The sequence below is a fragment of the Mycteria americana genome, unplaced genomic scaffold (genome assembly GCF_035582795.1).
Source record: "Mycteria americana isolate JAX WOST 10 ecotype Jacksonville Zoo and Gardens unplaced genomic scaffold, USCA_MyAme_1.0 Scaffold_162, whole genome shotgun sequence".
Classification (NCBI taxonomy): domain Eukaryota; kingdom Metazoa; phylum Chordata; class Aves; order Ciconiiformes; family Ciconiidae; genus Mycteria; species Mycteria americana.
The window spans coordinates 53592-73260 of record NW_027445502.1 but is presented as its reverse complement, the minus strand read 5'-3'; the positions used below and the strand labels follow the sequence as shown (position 1 = coordinate 73260).

The window sequence follows — 19669 nt, the reverse complement described above, 5'->3', positions numbered from 1 at the left end:
ATTTCCTCCAAGCCCCCTTTTTTAACCCCCCACCCCCCCATTCCCCCCCTAACCCCCCTATTTCCACCCTATTTCCCCCCATTTCCGCCCCCAAACCCCCCTATTTCCCATTTCCCCCCTTCCCCCCAAGACCCCCTTGCCCCCCCAAACCCTTTCTCCCCGATTCCCCCCAAAGCCCCTATCCCTCCCCAAATCCCCCCCATTCCCCCCCCAAATCCCCTATTTCCCCCCCATTTCCCCCCTATTTCCTATTTCCCCCCTTCCCCCTAAAATGCCTTTGCCTCCCACTTTCTCCATGATTTCCCCCCCAAACCCCATTTCCCCCAATCCCCCTATTTCCGCCCTACTTCCCCCCCTAGTTCCCATTTCCCCCCTTCCCCCCAAAACCCCTTTGCCCCCCAAACCCTTTCTCCCCCCATTTTCCCCTCCCATTCCCCCCCCAAACCCCCTATTCCCCCCCCAAACGCCCTATTTCCACCCTATTTCCTCCCCATTTCCCTCCAAACCCCCTATTCCCGCCCTATTTCCTCCTATTTCCCCCCTATTTCCCATTTCCCCTTCCCCCAAAACCCCTTTGCCCCCCCAAACCCTTTCTCCCCCCATGTTCCCCTCCCATTCCCCCCCAAACCCCCTATTTCCACCCTATTTCCCCCCCATTTTCCCCCAACCCCCTATTTCCCCCCATATATCCCCTCATTTTCCCCCTTCCCCCCAAAACCCCTTTGCCCTTTGCCCCCCCAACCCCTTTCTCCCCCCATTTTCCCCTCCCATTCCCCCCCCAAACCCCCTATTCCCCCCACCCCCCTATTTCCGCCCTATTTCCCCCCCATTTCCCCCTATTCCCACCCTATTTCCCCCCATTTCTCCCCCAATTTCCCATTTCCCCCTTTCCCCAAAAACCCCTTTGCCCCCCCAAACCCTTTCTCCCCCCATTTTCCCCTCCCATTCCCCCCCAAACCCCCATTCCCCCCCCAAACCCCCTATTCCCCCCCCAAACCCCCTATTTCCGCCCTATTTCCCCCCCATTTCCCCCCCCAACCCCCCTCTTCCCCCCCCATTCCTCCCCCCACCCCCAATTTGGGGGTACCCCCCCCCCTTACCATGGCCAGCCCCCCGGCCAGCAGCCCTCCTCCCTGCTCCATCAGGGGGTGCCCCATCCCCACCGGCATCTCCAGGCTCTGCACCCCGTAAGGGGGGGGCGGGAAGGGGGTTTCGGGGGCCCCCCCGGGCTCCCCCAAATCCTCGAAGTGGCCCACGACGTCGGCCACGGCCAGCGAGGGGTCGGCCTCCAGCGCGATGGGGGGGATCTCAAACTCCTCGTCCCCCAGGCTGGGGGTGTGGAAGGTCTGGGGGGGGCGGGGGGTGTCAGTCGGGGGGACCCCCACATTCCCCCGCCTCTAAACGCCCCCCCCAAATCTAACCCCCCCCCGGGTCGGGGGGGGCCGGCGCCTGGTTTGGCCGATTTCGGCTCAAAATTTAAATTTTTCAAGGAAATTGGGCAGCGGCTTGACCCAAATTCCCCATCTGAGCAGTGAAACTGGAAATTTTTCACAATTTATTCAAGAAAAAAATAAAATTTTGGGGGTGTGGAAAAGTTTTAAGACGTTTTTAGGGTTAAAATCCAATTATTTAAAGAAATTCAGGAAAAATTTTGATCCAAATTCCCAATTTCAGCGGTTAAATACAATTTTTTTTAGGCATTTATTAAAGAAAAAATGAAATTTTGGGGGTCTGGAAACGTTTTAAGACGTTTTGAGTTAAAATCTGTTTTTTTCGAGGAATTTAGGAAAAATTTTGATCCAAATTCCCAATTTCAGCAGTTAAATACAAACTTTTTTGGGCATTTATTAAAGAAAAAATGAAACTTTGGGGGTCTGGAAACGTTTTAAGACTTTTTTGAGTTAAAATCTGATTTTTTCGAGGAATTTAGGAAAAATTTTGATCCAAATTCCCAAATTGAGAGATTAAATATGAATTTTTTATACTTTTATGAAATTTAAAACAGCAATTTTGGGGGCATCGGGATGGTTTTAGCCATTTTTGGCATTAAATTCTGATTTTTTAAAAGGAATTTAGGAAAAATTTTTACCCCAATTTTCAATCTGAAAAATAAAGTAGGAAATTTTTTACAATTTCATTAAGTAAAAAAAGGCAATTTTGGGGGTCTGGAAACGTTTTTAACCATTTTAAGGATTAAAATCTAATTTTTAAAAGGAATTTAGGAAAAATTTTGACCCAAATTCCCAAATTGAGCAGTTAAATAGGAAGTTTTACACTTTTATTAAATTTTAAAAGGCAATATTGGGGGATGTGGGGACGTTTTTAGGCTCAAAATTTAAAATTTTCAAGGGGTTTGGGCAGCGGCTTGACCCAAATTCCCCATCTGAGCAGTTAAACAGAAAAATTTTCACAATTTATTCAAGAAAAAAATAAAAATTTGGGGGCGTGGAGACGTTTTAAGACGTTTTTCGGGTTAAAATCCAATTTCTTAAAGAAATTCAGGAAAAATTTTGACCCAAATTCCCAATTTCAGCAGTTAAATAGGTTTTATTTTAGGCATTTATTAAAGAAAAAAAGGAAATTTTGGGGGTATGCGGATGTTTTTAGCCATTTATAAGGTTAAAATATGATTTTTTTAAAGGAATTTGGGAAAAGTTTTGGCCCAAATGTCTTCGTTGCATGGCTAAATATGACTTTTTTAAAGGCATTTATTAAATTTTAAAAAGGCAAATTTGGGTGGTTGGGGCCATTTTCAGGCTTAAAATCTGATTTTTCACAGGAATTTGGGAAAAATTTCGACCTCAATTTTCAATTTGAGGAGTAAAATATGAAATTTTTACACTTCTATTAAGAAAAGAAAGGTAATTTTGGGGTGTGTGTGGACGTTTTTAGCCATTTTTAGAGTTAAAATCTGATGTTTTAAAGGAATTTGGAAAAATTTTGACCCAAATTCCCAATTTGAGTGGTTAAATAGGAATTTTTTACACTTTAATTAAATTCAAAAAGCCAATTCCGGGGGTGTGGGGACGTTTTTAGGCTTAAAATCTGATTTTTTCAAGGGATTTGGGCAGCGGCTTGACCCAAATTCCCCATGTGAGCAATTAAATATGAATTTTTTAGGCATTTATTAAAGAAAAAAAAGAAATTTTGGGGGTGTGCGGACATTTTAAGACATTTTGGGGGTTAAAATCCAATTTTTTAAAGCAATTTAGGAAAAATTTTGACCCCAATTTTTGAAGTCGAGGAGTAAAACAGGAATTTTTTACATTTTTATTAAATAAAAAAAGACAATTTGGGGGGGTTGGCAGCCAGTTTCAGCCATTTTTAGGCTTAAAATCTGATTTTTTAAAGGAATTTTGGAAAAATTTTGGCCCCAATTCCCAATTTGAGGGGTTAAATAGGAATTTTTTACACTTTTATTAAGTTAAAAAAAGCAATTTTGGGGGTGTGGGGATGTTTTTAGGCTCAAAATCTGATTTTTTCAAGGGATTTGGGAACAATTTTGGCCCAAATGCCCAATTTGGGTGGCGAAATAAGAATTTTTTACCGTTTTATTAATTTTTAAAAAGGCAAATTTGGGGGGTTGGGGCCATTTTGAGGCATTTTCAGGGTTAAAATCTGAATTTTTAAAGGAATTTGGGAAAAATTGTGATCCCAGTTCCCAATTTGGGTAGTTCAATATGAATTTTTCCACTTTTTATTAACAAAAATCTCAATTTTCAGGGGGGTGGGGCTGTTTTGAGCCATTTTGGGGCACAAAACCTGAATTTTTAAAGGAATTTGGGGACAATTTTGACCCCAAGTTCCTCTTTGGGCGCTTAAATGTGAATTTTTGTGCTTTTTATTAACCAAAAAAAGCCAATTTTGGGGGGGGGGTGGGGCCATTTTGTGCAATTTTTGGGATGGAAAACTGATTTTTCTGGGGTTTGGGGCAGAATTTTGACGCAAATTTCTGCTTTCTGGGGTTAATGCGCGTATTTTTAGGTCTTTTATTAACAAAAAAAACAATTTTAAGGAATTTTGGAGCCATTTTGAGCCATTTTGGGGGATTTTGGTGCCATTTTGGGGGATTTGGGGTAATTTTGTTGCGATTTTGACATATTTTGCAGAATTTTCCTGCCATTTGGGCGGATTTTACTGCAATTTTTAGCTATTTTGCTGCAATTTTGAATTATTTGGCGTAATTTCGCTGCTATTTTGACCAATTTTGGAGCTTTTTGGTGCCATTTTGACCCAGTTTGGAGAATTCTCCTGCTATTTTGAGCGATTTTGGAAATTTTTAGCGCCATTTTGAGCGATTTTGGGGCACTTCGCTGCTATTTTGAGCAATTTTGAGGGATTTTAGTGCCATTTTTTAGCTATTTAGGGGGATTTTGGTCACATTTTTACCTATTTTAGGGAATTTTGCTGCCATTTTGAGCTAGTTTGGGGGATTTTGGTGCCATTTTGAGCTATTTTACCGCTATTTTCAACTATTTTGGGGGATTTTGCTGCTATTTCGAGCTATTTTGGGGGATTCGAGTGTCATTTTGAGCTATTTTGGGCCATTTTCTTGCTGTTTTGACATATTTTGCAGAATTTTGCTGCCATCCCCAATTAGTTTGGGGGATTTTGCTGCTCTTTTGAGTTATTTTACCGCTATTTTGAATTATTTGGGGCGATTTCGCTGCTGTTTTGAGCTATTCCGCTACTGTTTTGAGCTATTTTGGGGGATTTCAGTGCCATTTTGAGCTATTTTAATCGATTTTGACGTATTTTGCAGCATTTTGCTGCCATTTTGCAGCATTTTGCTGCCATTTTCAAGGATTTTCCTGCTAGTTTGAGCGATTTTCCTGCTATTTTGAGCGATTTGGGGGGATTTCAGTCCCATTTTTAACTATTTCCAGCAATTTCGTTGCTATTTTCACGTAATTTGCAGAATTTTATTACCATTTCAAGGTAGTTCGGGCGATTTTGCTGCTATTTTGAGCTCTTTTACCGCTATTTTGAACTATTTGTGGGGCTTTTGCTGCTATTTCGAGCTATTTTAGTCGATTTAATTGTTACTTTAACATATTTTGCACAACTTTGCTGCCATTTTGAGCTATTTTGAGCGATTTTGCTGCTGTTTTGAGCGATTTGGGGAGATTTCAGGACCATTTTTACCTATTTTCGGCAATTTTGTTGCTATTTGGAGACATTTTGCAGAATTTTGTTACCGTTTCAAGGTAGTTTGGGCGATTTTACTGCTATTTTACCACTTTTTTGAACTCTTTTGGGGAATTTTGCTGCTATTTTGAGCTACTCCGCTACCATTTAGGAGCTATTTTGGGGGTATTTTAGTCGATTTGCTATTTTGTCGTCTTTTGCAGAATTTTGCTGCCATTTTGAGCTATTTTGGGGGATTTTGCTGCTATTTTGGGGCATTCCAGCACCATTTTTAACTGTTTTCGGTCATTTTGTTGCTATTTTCACACATTTTGCAGAATTTTGTTACCATTTCCCGTGAGTTGGGGGGAATTTGCTCCTATTTTGAGCTATTTTACCACTATTTTGAACTGCTTTGGGGGATTTTGCTGCTAATTTGACCCATTTTGCTGCTATTTTGACTTATTTCAGTGGACTTCAGTCTCATTTTAAACTATTTTGGGCAATTTTCTTGGTATTTTAGCATATTCTACAAATATTTGCTGCCATTTCGACTTAGTTTGGGGGATTTGGGCGCAATTTTAACCTATTCTACTGCTATTTTGAACTATTTTGGGGGATTTCGCTGTTATTTTGGAGATTTCGCCATTATTTGGGGGATTTTGCCGTTATTTGGGGGTTTTTGCCGTTATTTGGGGGGATTTCGCCGTTATTTGGGGGGGATATCGCCGTTATTTTGAGTGATTTTGCCATTATCTTGGGGAATTCGTCGTTATTTTGGGAGATTTTGCCATTATTTTAGCAGATTTTGCTATTATTTTAGGAGATTTTGCCATTATTGGGGGGATTTTGCCGTTATTTGGGGGATTTTGCCGTTATTTGGGGGATTTTGCCGTTATTTGGGGGATTTTGCCGTTATTTGGGGGGATTTCGCCGTTACTTGGGGGGATTTCGCCGTTATTTTGGGGGGATTTCGCCATTTTTTGGGGATTTTGCCGTTATTTTGGGGGATTTCGCTGTTATTTTGGGGGATTTCGTCGTTATCTTGGGGGGATTCAGCCGTTATTTTGAGTGATTTTGCCGTTATTTGGGGCATTTCGCCGTTATTTTGGGGGGATTTCGCCATTATTTTGAGATATTTTGCCGATATTTGGGGGATTTTGCCGTTATTTGGGGGGATTTTGCCGTTATTTGGGGGGATTTTGCCGTTATTTGGGGGATTTCGCCGTTATTTGGGGGGATTTCGCCGTTATCTTGGGGATTTTGCCGTTATTTTAGGAGACTTCGCTGTTATTTGGGGGGATTTCGCCATTATTTTAGGAAATTTCACCGTTATCTTGGGGGATTTCACCGTTATTTTGGGGGATTTTGCCGTTATTTTAGAAGAATTTGCCATTATTTTAGCAGATTTCGCCGTTATCTGGGGGGATTTCGCCGTTATTTGGGGCATTTCGCCATTATTTGGGGCATTTCGCCATTATTTGGGGCATTTCGCCGTTATTTTGAGAGATTTTGCCGATATTTGGGGGATTTTGCCGTTATTTGTGGGGATTTCGCCATTATTTGGGGGGATTTCGCCATTATTTGGGGGGATTTCGCCATTATCTTGGGGGATTTCGCCATTATTTTAGCAGATTTTGTCGTTATTTTGGGGATTTCACCGTTATTTTGGGGGGATTTCGCTGTCATTTGGAAGATTTCGCCGTTATTTGGGGGATTTCGCCGTTATTTTGGGGGATTTCGCCGTTATTTTGGGGGGATTTCGCCGTTATTTTGGGGGGATTTCGCCGTTATTTTGGGGGATTTCGCCGTTATTTTGGGGGATTTCGCCGTTATCTTGGGGGGATTTCGCCGTTATCTTGGGGGATTTCGCCGTTATCTTGGGGGGGATTTCGCCGTTATTTGGGGGAGATTTCGCCGTTATTTTAGAAGATTTTGCCATTATTTTAAGGGATTTTGCCGTTATTTGGGGGCATTTTGCCATTATTTGGGGGGATTTTGCCGTTATTTTAGAAGATCTTGCTATTATTTTGGGGATTTTGCCGTTACTTTGGGGGATTTTGCCGTTATTTTGGGGGATCTTGCCGTTATTTTGGGGGACTTTCTGCCTTAAAACTCCCATTTTTGCTCCTCCCGCCCCCATTTGCCCCCCACAAAAAGCGAATTTTCTCCCTCTCCCTCCCCAAACCCCCCCGTTTCCGGGGCTGCGTTTGGACAAATTCCACGGAGTTTTCTCTCCTTTCCACCCGTGTTCCCCCCCCCGGGTGGGTCCGAGCCCCCCAAATTTGGGGGTTCACCCCCTCCTCCCCACCCCCGTCTCCCTACCTCGGCCCCGGTGAGGAAGGGGTGCGCCGTGCCGGTGATGGCCAGGTAGTTGTCGCTTCCACCGGGGAACTGGGGGGGGGGGGGGGAGGATTTTGGGGGGGTCCGTGGGGTGTGGGGGGGCACCCACGGAGGGGGGGGGACACCCCACAGGTGGGAGATCCCCGTGGGTGCCCCCCCATGACCAAATCCCCCCGTGGGTGCCCCCCCATGACTCAATCCCCCTGTGGGTGCCCCCCCCTAAGACACAGAGACCCCCGTGGGTGCCCCCCCAAGACCCAAATTCCCCCGTGGGTGCCCCCCCCAAGACACAGAGACCCCCGTGGGTGCCCCCCCCCAAGACACAGAGACCCCCGTGGGTGCCCCCCCAAGACCCAAATTGCCCCGTGGGTGCCCCCCCCAAGACACAGAGACCCCCGTGGGTGCCCCCCCATAACCAAATTCCCCCGTGGGTGCCCCCCCAAGCCCCAAATTCCCCCGTGGGTGCCCCCCAAGCCCCAAATTCCCCCGTGGGTGCCCCCCCATGACCCCAATTCCCCCGTGGGTGCCCCCCCATGACCCCAATTCCCCCGTGGGTGCCCCCTCCATGACGTAAATTCCCCTGTGGGTGCCCCCCCAAGCCCCAAATTCCTCCGTGGGTGCCCCCCCTAAGACACAGAGACCCCCGTGTGTGCCCCCCCATAACCAAATTCCCCCGTGGGTGCCCCCCCAAGACCCAGAGACCCCCATGGGTGCCACCCCCAAGACCCAAATTCCCCCGTGGGTGCCCCCCCATGACCCCAATTCACCCGTGGGTGCCCCCCTAAGCCCCAAACACCCCCGTGGGTGCCCCCCCAAGCCCCAGAGACCCCCGTGGGTGCCCCCCCATGACCCCAATTCCCCCGTGGGTGCCCCCCCAAGCCCCAGAGACCCCCGTGGGTGCCCCCCATGACCCCAATTCACCCGTGGGTGCCCCCCTAAGCCCCAAATTCCCCCGTGGGTGCCCCCCCATGACCCCAATTCCCCCGCGGGTGCCCCCCCAAGCCCCAGAGACCCCTGTGGGTGTCCCCCCAAGCCCCAAACACCCCCGTGGGTGCCCCCCCCATGACCCCAATTCCCCCGTGGGTGCCCCCCCGTGACCCAAGTTCTCCCGTGGGTGCCCCCCCAAGCCCCAAACACCCCCGTGGGTGCCCCCCCATGACTCCAGTTCCCCCGTGGGCAGCCCCCCACGGCCCAGAGCCCCCCGTGGGTGCCCCCTAACCCCTCCCGTCCCCGTCGTGTCTCGTCGTCCGTCGTCCCCCCCCCCACGTCCCGGAGTCCTCCGCGGGCGGCCCCCACGGGCCTACCCCCCCCCGTGGGCCACCCCCCACGCCCACTCCCCCCCGTGGGCGTCCCCTCCCACCTCCCACGGCTCCGTGGGCCGCATCCCCTCACCACGATCCCTCCCCCCCCCCCCCCTCCCTCACCTCCATGGCTCCGCCGCCGAACGAGAGGCTGCCCCGCGGCGCCCTGCCCCGGAACCGGAAGTCCCGCCTTCCCCCCCGCCGCCGCCGCCAGGCTACTTCCGGTAGCGACCATAGAGACGGCGGCGGGCCCACGCCACGCGAGACGAGGAAGGGGAGTGGGAGTGGGGTGAGGGGGGCTCCGTTGTGGGGGCTCCCCCACGGGAGAAATTGGGGGGGTCGCGGTGCCGGGGGGGGGGTGCGGGGGGAGCGGAACGTGACCTTGGAGGTCTGGGCTAGAGCGTCGGCGGAAGTTGAGGAGGGCAACAAAGAGGCGTTGGGGCGGAGCGTCGCCGGAAGTGAGGAGGCGTGGCCGGTGCCGGAAGCGGGAGGAGTAGAGGCGGCGTCCGCCGGCGGGCAGAGCGGCCCTGGGCGGGTTACGGCGTCATGCCGCGCGCGGGACGCGTCCGGTACGTCATCGCGGGCGACGCCCGGGGCGGGGGGGCGTGGGGGGGGGGGGAGGGGGGATATAGGGGCCTATGGGGGGGGACGTGGGGCGATATAGGGGCCTATAGGGGGGGTGGGAGGGGCATAGAGGCCTATAGCGGCCTATAGCGGGGCCTAGGGGGGGGTATAGGGGCCTATGGGGGGGTATAGGGGCCTATAGGAGGAATGCGGGGGGGGTACGGGGGCCTATGGGGGGACATAGGGGCCTATAGGACGAATATGGGGGGGTATAGGGGACTATGGGGGGTATAGGGGCCTATAGGAGAGATACGGGGCGACATAGGGGCCTATGGGGGGGCATATAGGGGCCTATAGGAGAGATAGAGGGGGGTATAGGGGCCTATAGGAGGAATAGGGGGGGACATGGGGGCCTATAGGATGAATATGGGGGGGTATAGGGGCCTATGGGGGGTATAGGGGCCTATAGGAGAGATACGGGGCGACATAGGGGCCTATGGGGGGGCATATAGGGGCCTATAGGAGAGATAGAGGGGGGTAGAGGAGCCTATAGGAGGAATACGGGGGGGTATGGGGGCCTATAGGATGAATATGGGGGGGTATAGGGGCCTATGGGGGGTATAGGGGCCTATAGGAGAGATACGGGGCGACATAGGGGCCTATGGGGGGGCATATAGGGGCCTATAGGAGAGATAGAGGGGGGTAGAGGAGCCTATAGGAGGAATACGGGGGGGTATGGGGGCCTATAGGATGAATATGGGGGGGTATAGGGGCCTATGGGGGGTATAGTGGCCTATAGGAGGAATGCGGGGGGGGGTATAGGGGACTGTAGGACCAATATGGGGGGTATAGGGGCCTATAGGAGGAATGCAGGGGGGTATAGGGGACTGTAGGATGAATATGGGGGCGTATAGGGGCCTATGGGGGACCTATGGGGGGTGTAGGGGCCTATAGGAGAGATATGGGGAGATATAGGGAACTATGGGGGGCATATAGGGGCCTATAGGAGGAATATGGGAAGGTATAGGGAGCTTATGGGGGGGTATAGGGGCTTATAGAAAAGATATAGGGGTCTGTAGGAGGAATGTGGCGGGGTCTAGAGGCCTATGGGGGGACATAAGGGCCTATAGGATGAATATGGGGGCGTATAGGGACCTATGGGGGGCATATACAGGCCTATGGGGGGGTATAGTGGCCTATAGGATGAATATGGAGGGGTACAGGGGCCTATAGGGGACCTATGGCAGGGTATAGGGGCCTATGGGGGATTTATGGGGGGTGTAGGGACCTATAGGAGAGATATGGGGGGATATAGGGACCTATGGGGGGCATATAGGGGCCTATAGGAGGAATACGGGGAGGTATAGGGGGCCTATGGGGGGGTATAGGGGCCTATAGGAGGAATATGGGGGGGTATAGGGGCCTACAGGAGACCTATGGGGGATCTATCGGGGGGTATAGGGGCCTGTTGGAGAAATACAGGGGGATATAGGGGCCTATAGAGGAGACATAGGGGTCTCTAGGCAGAATATGGGGGGATATAGGGGCCTGTGGGGGAGATATAGGGGCCTATAGGAGAAATATGGGGGGGGTATAGTGGCCTATGGGGGTTTAGGGGCCTATTGGAGGAACGTGGGGCGGTATATGGGCCTATAGGGGACCTGTGGGGAGGTATAGGGGCCTATGGGGGGTATAGGGGCTTATAGAAGAGATATAGGGGTCTGTAGGAGGAATATGGGGGAGATATAGGGGACCTGTGGGGGGGGCATAGGGCCCTTTAGGAGGAATATAGGGAGATATAGCAGGGTATAGGCACCTATAGGCAGATGTAGGCACCTAGAGGAGGAATATGGGGGGATATAGGAGCCTATAGGGAACCTATGGGGGTTATAGGGAATCTATGGGGGTTATAGGGTACTTGTTGGGGAATATAGAGGCCTATAGGGGAGATATAGGGGTCTGTAGGAGGAATATGGGGCCTATAGGGGGCCTATGGGGGTGTATAGGAGGAATATGGGGGGAGATAGGGGCCTATAGGGGAGATATAGGGGGTATTAGATATAGGGGAGATATTGGGGGAACTATGGGGGGGTATAGGGAACTATGTGGGGGTATATGGGAGATATAAGGGTCTATAGGAGTAATATGGGGGGATATAGGGAACCTATGGGCATTATAAGGAACCTATTGGAGGAATATGGGGGGTATAGGGGAGATATGGGGGGGTACAGGGGCTTATAGGAGGGATATGGACGCCTATAGGGGATATGTGGGGACCTATAGGGGGGATAAGGGGGACTATAGGGACCTATGGGGGGTACAGGGGGATATGGGGGCCTATAGGGGGGATACAGGGGCCTATGGAGGGGGGACCTATGGGGGGTACAGGGGCACATAGGGGAGATATGAGGGGGTATAGGGGGGATATGGGGAGGTATAGGGGACTATAGGGGGATTCTGGGGGGATATAGGGGCCTATGGAGGGCTTATGGGGGGATATAGGGGCCTGGGGGAGGAGAATATGGGGGATAGAGTGGCGTATAGGCCGGGATATAAGGGCATATGGGAACCTATGGGGAGATGTAGGGGCCTGTGGAGGGCCTATAGGGGGCTATGGAGGTGATATAGGGAGCTATAGGGGGCTATGGCAGCACTATAGGGGTCTATGGAGGCGATATAGGGTGCTATGGGGGCTATGGAGGTGATATAGGGTGCTATAAGGGGCTATGGCGGCACTATAGGGGTCTATGGAGGCGATATAGGGTGCTATGGGGGCTATGGAGGTGATATAGGGAGCTATAGGGGGCTATGGCGGCACTATAGGGGTCTATGGAGGCGATATAGGGCGCTATAGCGGGCTATGGAGGTGATATAGGGCACTATAGGGGGCTATGGCGGTACTATAGGGGGCTATGGAGGCGCTATAGGGCGCTATGGCGGGCTATGGAGGTGATATAGGGCGCGATAGCGGGCTATGGAGGTGATATAGGGTGCTATAAGGGGCTATGGCGGCGCTATAGGGGTCTATGGAGGCAATATAGGGCCCTATAGGGGGCTATGGAGGCCCTATAGGGGGCTATGGATGTGATATAGGGGGCTATGGAGGTGCTATAGGGTGCTATAGGGGTCTATGGAGGCGCTATAGGGAGCTATGGATGTGATATAGGGGGCTATAGGAGTCTATGGAGGCGCTATAGGGCGCTATGGATGTGATATAGGGGGCTATGGAGGTGCTATAGGGGGCTATAGGGGTCTATGGAGGCGCTATAGGGGTCTATGGAGGCAATATAGGCCGCTATAGGGGGCTATGGAGGCAATATAGTGGGCTGTAGGGGGCTATGGAGGTGATATAGGGCGCTATAGGGAGCTATGGCGGCACTATAGGGGTCTATGGAGGTGATATAGGGCGCTATAGGGGGCTATAGAGGCGCTATAGGGGGCTATGGATGTGATATAGGGATCTATGGAGGTGCTATAGGGAGCTATGGATGTGATATAGAGGGCTATGGAGGTGCTATAGGGGGCTATAGGAGTCTATGGAGGCGCTATAGGGCGCTATGGATGTGATATAGGGGGCTATGGAGGTGCTATAGGGGGCTATAGGGGTCTATGGAGGCGCTATAGGGCGCTATGGGGCCTATAGGGAGGATATCAGGGGGCATAGGGGGCAGAAGGAGCCTATGGGAGGGCTATAGGGGGCAGGAGGATCCTATAGGGGGCTATGGGGGATGGGCGGGGCTATGGGGGGGGAGGGGCAGCCTTTGGGGCCCCGCCCTGCCCCTCCTCCTCCTCTGTGACATCACCGGGTACCCCCAAAATGGGGCAACCCCCCCGATTTTGGGCCCCTCCCCCCCCCAATTTGCCCCTCCCCCCCCAATTTGCCCCTCCCCCCCCAATTTGCCCCTCCCCCATCCCCTTAACGGCCCCTCCCCCCCCCCAGGAAGGAGACCTCCCGCTCGGCCGCCGCCCCCATCGAGGTCATCGCCAATCAGAGGTGACGTCGGGTGTGGGGGGGGTGGGGTCATAGGGGGGTGGGGTCATAGGGGGGTGGGGTCGGGCCAAGGCCCCGCCCCCGGGAAGGGGAGGGCGGGGCAGAATGCCGAGGCCTTGGGCAAGTGTTGGGCAAGAGGTTGACGTCCACCAAGGCCCTGGTGAAGACGTTGACGTCCACCAAGGTCTCGGTGAAGGTCTTGACGGTGGCCAAGGTCTTGGCCAAGGTCTTGGTGAAGGTCTTGACGTTGGTCAAGGTCTTGGTCAAGTCCTGGTGGAGACCTTGACGTTGGTCAAGGTCTTGATGTTGGTCAAGGTCTTGGTCAAGGTCTTGACGTTGGTCAAGGTTGTGGTCAAGTCCTGGTGGAGATCTTGACGTTGGTCAAGGTCTTGGACAAGGTCTTGGTCAAGATCTTGATGTTGGACAAGGTCTTGGTCAAGTCCTGGTGAAGATCTTGACGTTGGTCAAGGTCTTGATGTTGGTCAAGGTCTTGGTTAAGGTCTTGACGTTGGTCAAGGTTGTGGTCAAGTCCTGGTGGAGATCTTGACGTTGGTCAAGGTCTTGGACAAGGTCTTGGTCAAGATCTTGATGTTGGACAAGGTCTTGATCAAGTCCTGGTGAAGATCTTGACGTTGGTCAAGGTCTTGGTCAAGTCCTGGTGAAGGTCTTGACGTTGGTCAAGGTCTTGGTCAAGGTCTTGGTGAAGGTCTTGACGTTGGTCAAGGTCTTGGTGAAGGTCTTGACGTTGGTCAAGGTCTTGGTCAAGGTCTTGGTGAAGGTCTTGACGGTGGCCAAGGTCTTGGTCAAGGTCTTGGTGAAGGTCTTGATGTTGGTCAAGGTCTTGGTCAAGTCCTGGTGGAGACCTTGACGTTGGTCAAGGTCTTGGACAAGGTCTTGGTCAAGATCTTGATGTTGGACAAGGTCTTGGTCAAGTCCTGGTGAAGATCTTGACGTTGGTCAAGGTCCTGGTCAAGTCCTGGTCAAGGTCTTGGTCAAGGTCTTGGTGAAGGTCTTGACGTTGGTCAAGGTCTTGGTCAAGGTCTTGGTGAAGGTCTTGACGGTGGCCAAGGTCTTGGTCAAGGTCTTGGTGAAGGTCTTGATGTTGGTCAAGGTCTTGGTCAAGTCCTGGTGGAGACCTTGACGTTGGTCAAGGTCTTGATCAAGGTCTTGGTGAAGGTCTTAACGTTGGTCAAGGTCTTGATCAAGGTCTTGGTGAAGGTCTTAACGTTGGTCAAGGTCTTGGTCAAGGTCTTGGTCAAGATTTTGATGTTGGCCAAGGTCTTGGTCAAGCCTTGGTCAAGCTGTTGATGTTGTCCAAAGACTTGGTGAAGATCTTGACGGTGGCCAAGGTCTTGGTCAAGATGTTGGTGTTGGCCAAGGTCTTGGCGAAGATATTGACGTTGGCCAAGGTTTTGGTCAAGCTATGGTCAAGATCTTGATGTTGGTCAAGGTCTTGGGCAAGATGGTGATGTTTGCCACGGTCTTGGTCAAGACATTGATGGTGGTCAAGGTCTTGGGCAAGATGTTGACTTGGTCAAGGTCTCGGTCAAGCCTTGGTCAAGACGTTGACCTTGGCCAAAATCTCGGCCAAGACGTTGACCTTCACCAAGATCTTGGTCAAGACATTGACCTTCACCACGATCCTGGTCAAGATGTTGACGGTCACCACAATCTTGGTCAAGACGTTGATGTTCACCATGATCGTGGTCAAGACGTTGGTGTTGCTCAAAATCTTGGTCAAGACGTTGTCGTTCACCACGATCTTGGTTAGGACTTTGATGTTCACCACGATCCTGGTCAAGACGTTGGTGTTGCTCAAAATCTTGGTCAAGACGTTGATGTTCACCAAGATCTTGGTCAAGACGTTGACGTTGCTCAAAATCTTGGTCAAGACGTTGACGTTCACCACGATCTTGGTTAAGACTTTGATGTTCACCACGATCCTGGTCAAGACGTTGACGTTGACCTTCACCAAAATCTCGGCCAAGACGTTGACGTGGCTCAAGATCTTGGTCAAGACGTTGACGTTCACCAAGATCCTGGTCAAGACGTTGACCTTGGCCAAAATCTTGGTCAAGACATTGACCTTCACCAAAATCTTGCTCAAGACATTGAGCTTCACCACGATCCTGGTCAAGATGTTGGTGTTGCTCAAAATCTTGGTCAAGACGTTGATGTTCACCAAGATCTTGGTCAAGACGTTGATGTTCACCACGATCCTGGTCAAGACGTTGACGTTGCTCAAAATCTTGGTCAAGACGTTGACGTTCACCACGATCCTGGTCAAGACGTTGATGTTGACGTTCACCAAGATCTTGGTCAAGATGTTGACGTTGCCTAAAATCTTGGTCAAGACGTTGACGTTCACCAAGATCCTGGTCAAGACGTTGACCTTGGCCAAAATGTCGGTCAAGACGTTGACCTTCACCAAAATCTTGCTCAAGACATTGAGCTTCACCACGATCCTGGTCAAGATGTTGGCATTGCTCAAAATCTTGGTCAAGACGTTGATGTTCACCAAGATCTTGGTCAAGACGTTGACGTTCACCACGATCCTGGTCAAGACGTTGACGTTGCTCAAAATCTTGGTCAAGACGTTGACGTTCACCAAGATCTTGGTCAAGACGTTGACGTTCACCACGATCCTGGTCAAGACGTTGATGTTGACGTTCACCAAGATCTTGGTCAAGACGTTGCCGTTGCCTAAAATCTTGGTCAAGACGTTGACCTTCACCACGATCATGGTCAAGACGTTGACCTTCACCACGATCCTGGTGAAGACGTTGACGTTGCTCAAAATCTTGGTCAAGACGTTGACCTTCACCACGATCCTGGTCAAGACGTTGACGTTCACCAAAATCGTGGTCAAGACGTCGACGTTCACCATGATCGTGGTCAAGACGTCGACGTTGACCTTCACCAAAATCTCGGCCAAGACGTTGACGTTCACCAAGATCTTGGCCGAGACGTTGACGTTGACCAAGGCCTCCGTCAAGGTCTTGGCCAAGACGTTGGCCGACACCCAACAGGCCCCATTGGGCGTTGCCGGCGCCAGCGGGACGGCGCCGAACGCGGCCAAGACCCAACATGGCGTCAAGGCCACGCCCTCTCAAGCCCCGCCCATCCCCAATTCCCCATTTCGGGGTGTTTTCACATCCCACCAAATTTCAGCTTTTTGCTCGGGTTTTTTTTGACTTTTTCTCGCTTTTGGACCCAAAAAACCGGGCGGGTTTGGACCGAAGGCGCCGTTCGTTTCTTCTGAGGTGGGCGGGGGGACGTCCGGCGTTCAAAGTTCGTTAAAAATCGCAAAAATCGGGGTTTAGGGCAGGTTTTTTTTAAGCTTTTTTGGGGGGTTACGGGTGAATAACGGGGATTTGTGGCATTTAAAAAACGCTCAAAAAGGATTTTCGCCCCGTTTTTGGTAAGGTTTTTTGGAAGAGGAAGGGGCGAGGGGTAGGCTTTGGCGCTCGTTTTCCTTTGAAAAAAGGATAAAAAAAAAAAAGGGGGTTGCTAAACAAAAATGGTTAATTTTACCGCTAAAAAAGCTCGTTTGGGGGAGTTTCAGCGCTTTTAATTAATTGGCCAATTAATTAATTGGTGGAATTTGGAGCTGGTTTGGGGTTAAAAACGGAATTTTTTGGGGCGGGTTGGCGCCCGTTTTGACCTTAATTTCATCAGGGATGGGTAATTATAATTTTTTTTACATTTATTAATTAAAAAAAGTGCATTTTGGAGGGAGTTTTGTCCCATTTTGAGTCATTTTGGGGGGTTAAATGTGATTATTTACGGGCCTTGGCCTCCATTTTGACCCAATTTCTTTTTTTCGGTCGTTAATTCTGAATTTTTCGACCCGCAGTTAACAAAAAAAGTTAATTTTGGGGGATGAGGGCTGTTTTGAGCTCTTTTTGGGGTTGAAACCCGAATTTTTAGGGGTTTGGGGATCAATTTTGATTTCCGTTGCCTCTTTGGGGGGGTAATTTTGAATTTTCTGATTTTTTTTTAACCAAAAAAAGTCAATTTGGGGGATTTGGGCATCAAGTTGAGGTTTTTTAGGGTTAAAAGGGATTTTTTGAGGGGGTTTGGCCACGATTTGGACCCCAATTTCCTCAGGAATTGGTTAATTATAATTTTTTTTCTGCTTTTTATTAAAAAAAAATGGAATTTGGGAGGATTTCGCTGCCGTTTTCCTGTTATTTCTTGTTTCAAACGGATTTTTTTTCAGGGGCTTCGGCCTCAATTTTGAGCCCGATTTCCTCGAGAACGGTTAATTCCGAGGGTTTCCTTCTCTCGTTAACAAAAACGAGCATTTTGGGGAATTCGGGGACAGTTTTGAGCGATTTTGGGGTTTTTTTTCAATTTAAAATGGAATTTTTGAAAGGGTTTGGTCACAATCTTGACCTCAGTTTTCTCCGAAACGGTTAATTATCATTTTTTTCCCATTTTACGTTAATAAAAAAAGCCCATTTGCGGGGTTTTGGGGCGATTTTGCGGGGTTTTGGGGCGATTTTGCGGGATTTTGGGGCGATTTTGCGGGGTTTTGGGGTATTTTGAGGGATCTGGGGGGATTTGGGGGCGATTTTTGACGTATTTTTGGGAGATTTGGGGGTATTGGAGCTATTTTGGGGGATTTGGGTCTATTTTGAGGGATTTGGGGGCTATTTTGAGGGATTTTGAGATTTTGGGGGGAATTTTGAGGGATTTGGGGGCAATTTTGAGGTATTTTGAGATATTTTGGGGGGAATTTTGAGGTATTTTGGGGGGATTTGGGGTTATTTTGAGGGATTTGGGGGGATGTGGGGGCAATTTTGAGATATTTTGGGGGATTTGGGGTTATTTTGAGGGATTTTGAGGTATTTGGGGGCAATTTTGAGGTATTTTGAGGGATTTTGAGGTATTTGGGGGCAATTTTGAAGTATTTTGGGGGATTTGGGGGCTATTTTGGGGCATTTTGAGGTATTTGGGTGCTATTTTGATGTATTTTGGGGGGATTTGGGGTTATTTTGAGGGATTTGGGGGGATTTGGGGGCAATTTTGAGGTATTTTGAGGTATTTGGGGGCTATTTCGAGGTATTTTGAGATTTTGGGGCTATTTTGAAGTATTTTGAGGTAATTGGGGGGCTACTTTGAGGTATTTTCGGGGGATTTGGGGGCAATTTTGAGGTATTTTGTGATATTTTGGGGGATTTGGGGGCTATTTTGAGGTATTTGGGGGCTATTTCAAGGTATTGTGATATTTTGGGGGCTATTTTGGGGGATTTGGGGGCTATTTTGAGGTATTTGGGGGCTATTTCAAGGTATTTTGAGATTTTGGGGCTATTTTGAGGTATTTTGGGGCTTTGGGGGGATTGGGGGGTATTTTGGGGCTTTGGGGGCTATTGTGAGGTATTTTGAGATATTTTGGGGACTATTTTCAGCTCTTTTGGGGGATTTGGGGGCTATTTTGAGATCTTTTGGGGGATATTTTGAGGTATTTTGGAGATTTGGGGGTTATTTTGGGGCTATTTTGGGGGATTTGGGGGCAATTTTGACATATTTTGAGGTATTTGGGGGATTTGGGCCCTATTTGGGGGGATTTGGGCCCTATTTGGGGGCTATTTTGAGGTAATTTGGGGGCTATTTTGAGGTATTTGGGGAGATTTGGGGGGATTTTGGGGGGATTTGGGGCAATTTTGAGGTATTTTGTGGGATTTGGGGGCTATTTTGAGGTATTTGGGGGAATGGGGGGCTATTTTGAGGTATTTGGAGGGATTTGTGTGCTATTTGGGAGGATTTTGGAGGTATTTTGAGGTATTTTGGGGGATTTGGGGGCTATTGTGAGGTATTTTGAGATATTTTGGGGGCTATTCTCAGCTCTTTTGGGGGGATTTGGGGGCTATTTTGGGGGATTTGGGCGCAATTTTGAGCTATTTTGAGATATTTTGGGGAATTTGGGGGCTATTTTGGGGGGATTTGGGGTTATTTGGGGGGATTTGGGGGCTCTTTTGAGGTATTTTGAGATATTTTGGGGGCTATTTTCAGGTTTTTTGGGGGATTTGGGGCTATTTTGAGGTATTTTGAGATATTTTGGGGGCTATTTTCAGGTCTTTGGGGGGATTTGGGGCTATTTTGAGGTATTTTGGGGGATTTGGGGGCTATTTTGAGATATCTTGGGGGCTATTTTTAGGTCTTTTGGGGGGGTTTGAGGTATTTGGGTGGATTTCAGGGCTATTTTGGGGCATTTGGGGGCAATTTTGAGGTATTTTGTGGGATTTGGGGGCTATTTTGAGGGATTTTGAGGTATTTGGGGGATTTGGGGGCTATTTTGAAGTATTTTGAGGTAATTTGGGGGGCTATTTTGAGGTAT

At 49.5% G+C, this 19669-nt stretch overlaps 1 protein-coding gene across 1 annotated transcript; it reads right to left on the bottom strand.

Annotated features, from left to right (window-relative positions):
* Positions 1 to 1100: 1100 nt before the first annotated feature.
* On the bottom strand, positions 1101 to 9075 carry LOC142403285 (TOX high mobility group box family member 4-like; the record flags this gene model as incomplete). The annotated part of the gene is made up of 3 exons (XM_075489498.1): positions 8895 to 9075; positions 7453 to 7521; positions 1101 to 1346 (listed from the first exon to the last, which is right to left on the bottom strand). Coding segments are annotated over exons 1-3 (321 nt in total), but the record flags the coding sequence as incomplete, so codon positions are not given.
* Between the last annotated feature and the right edge of the window lie 10594 nt (positions 9076 to 19669).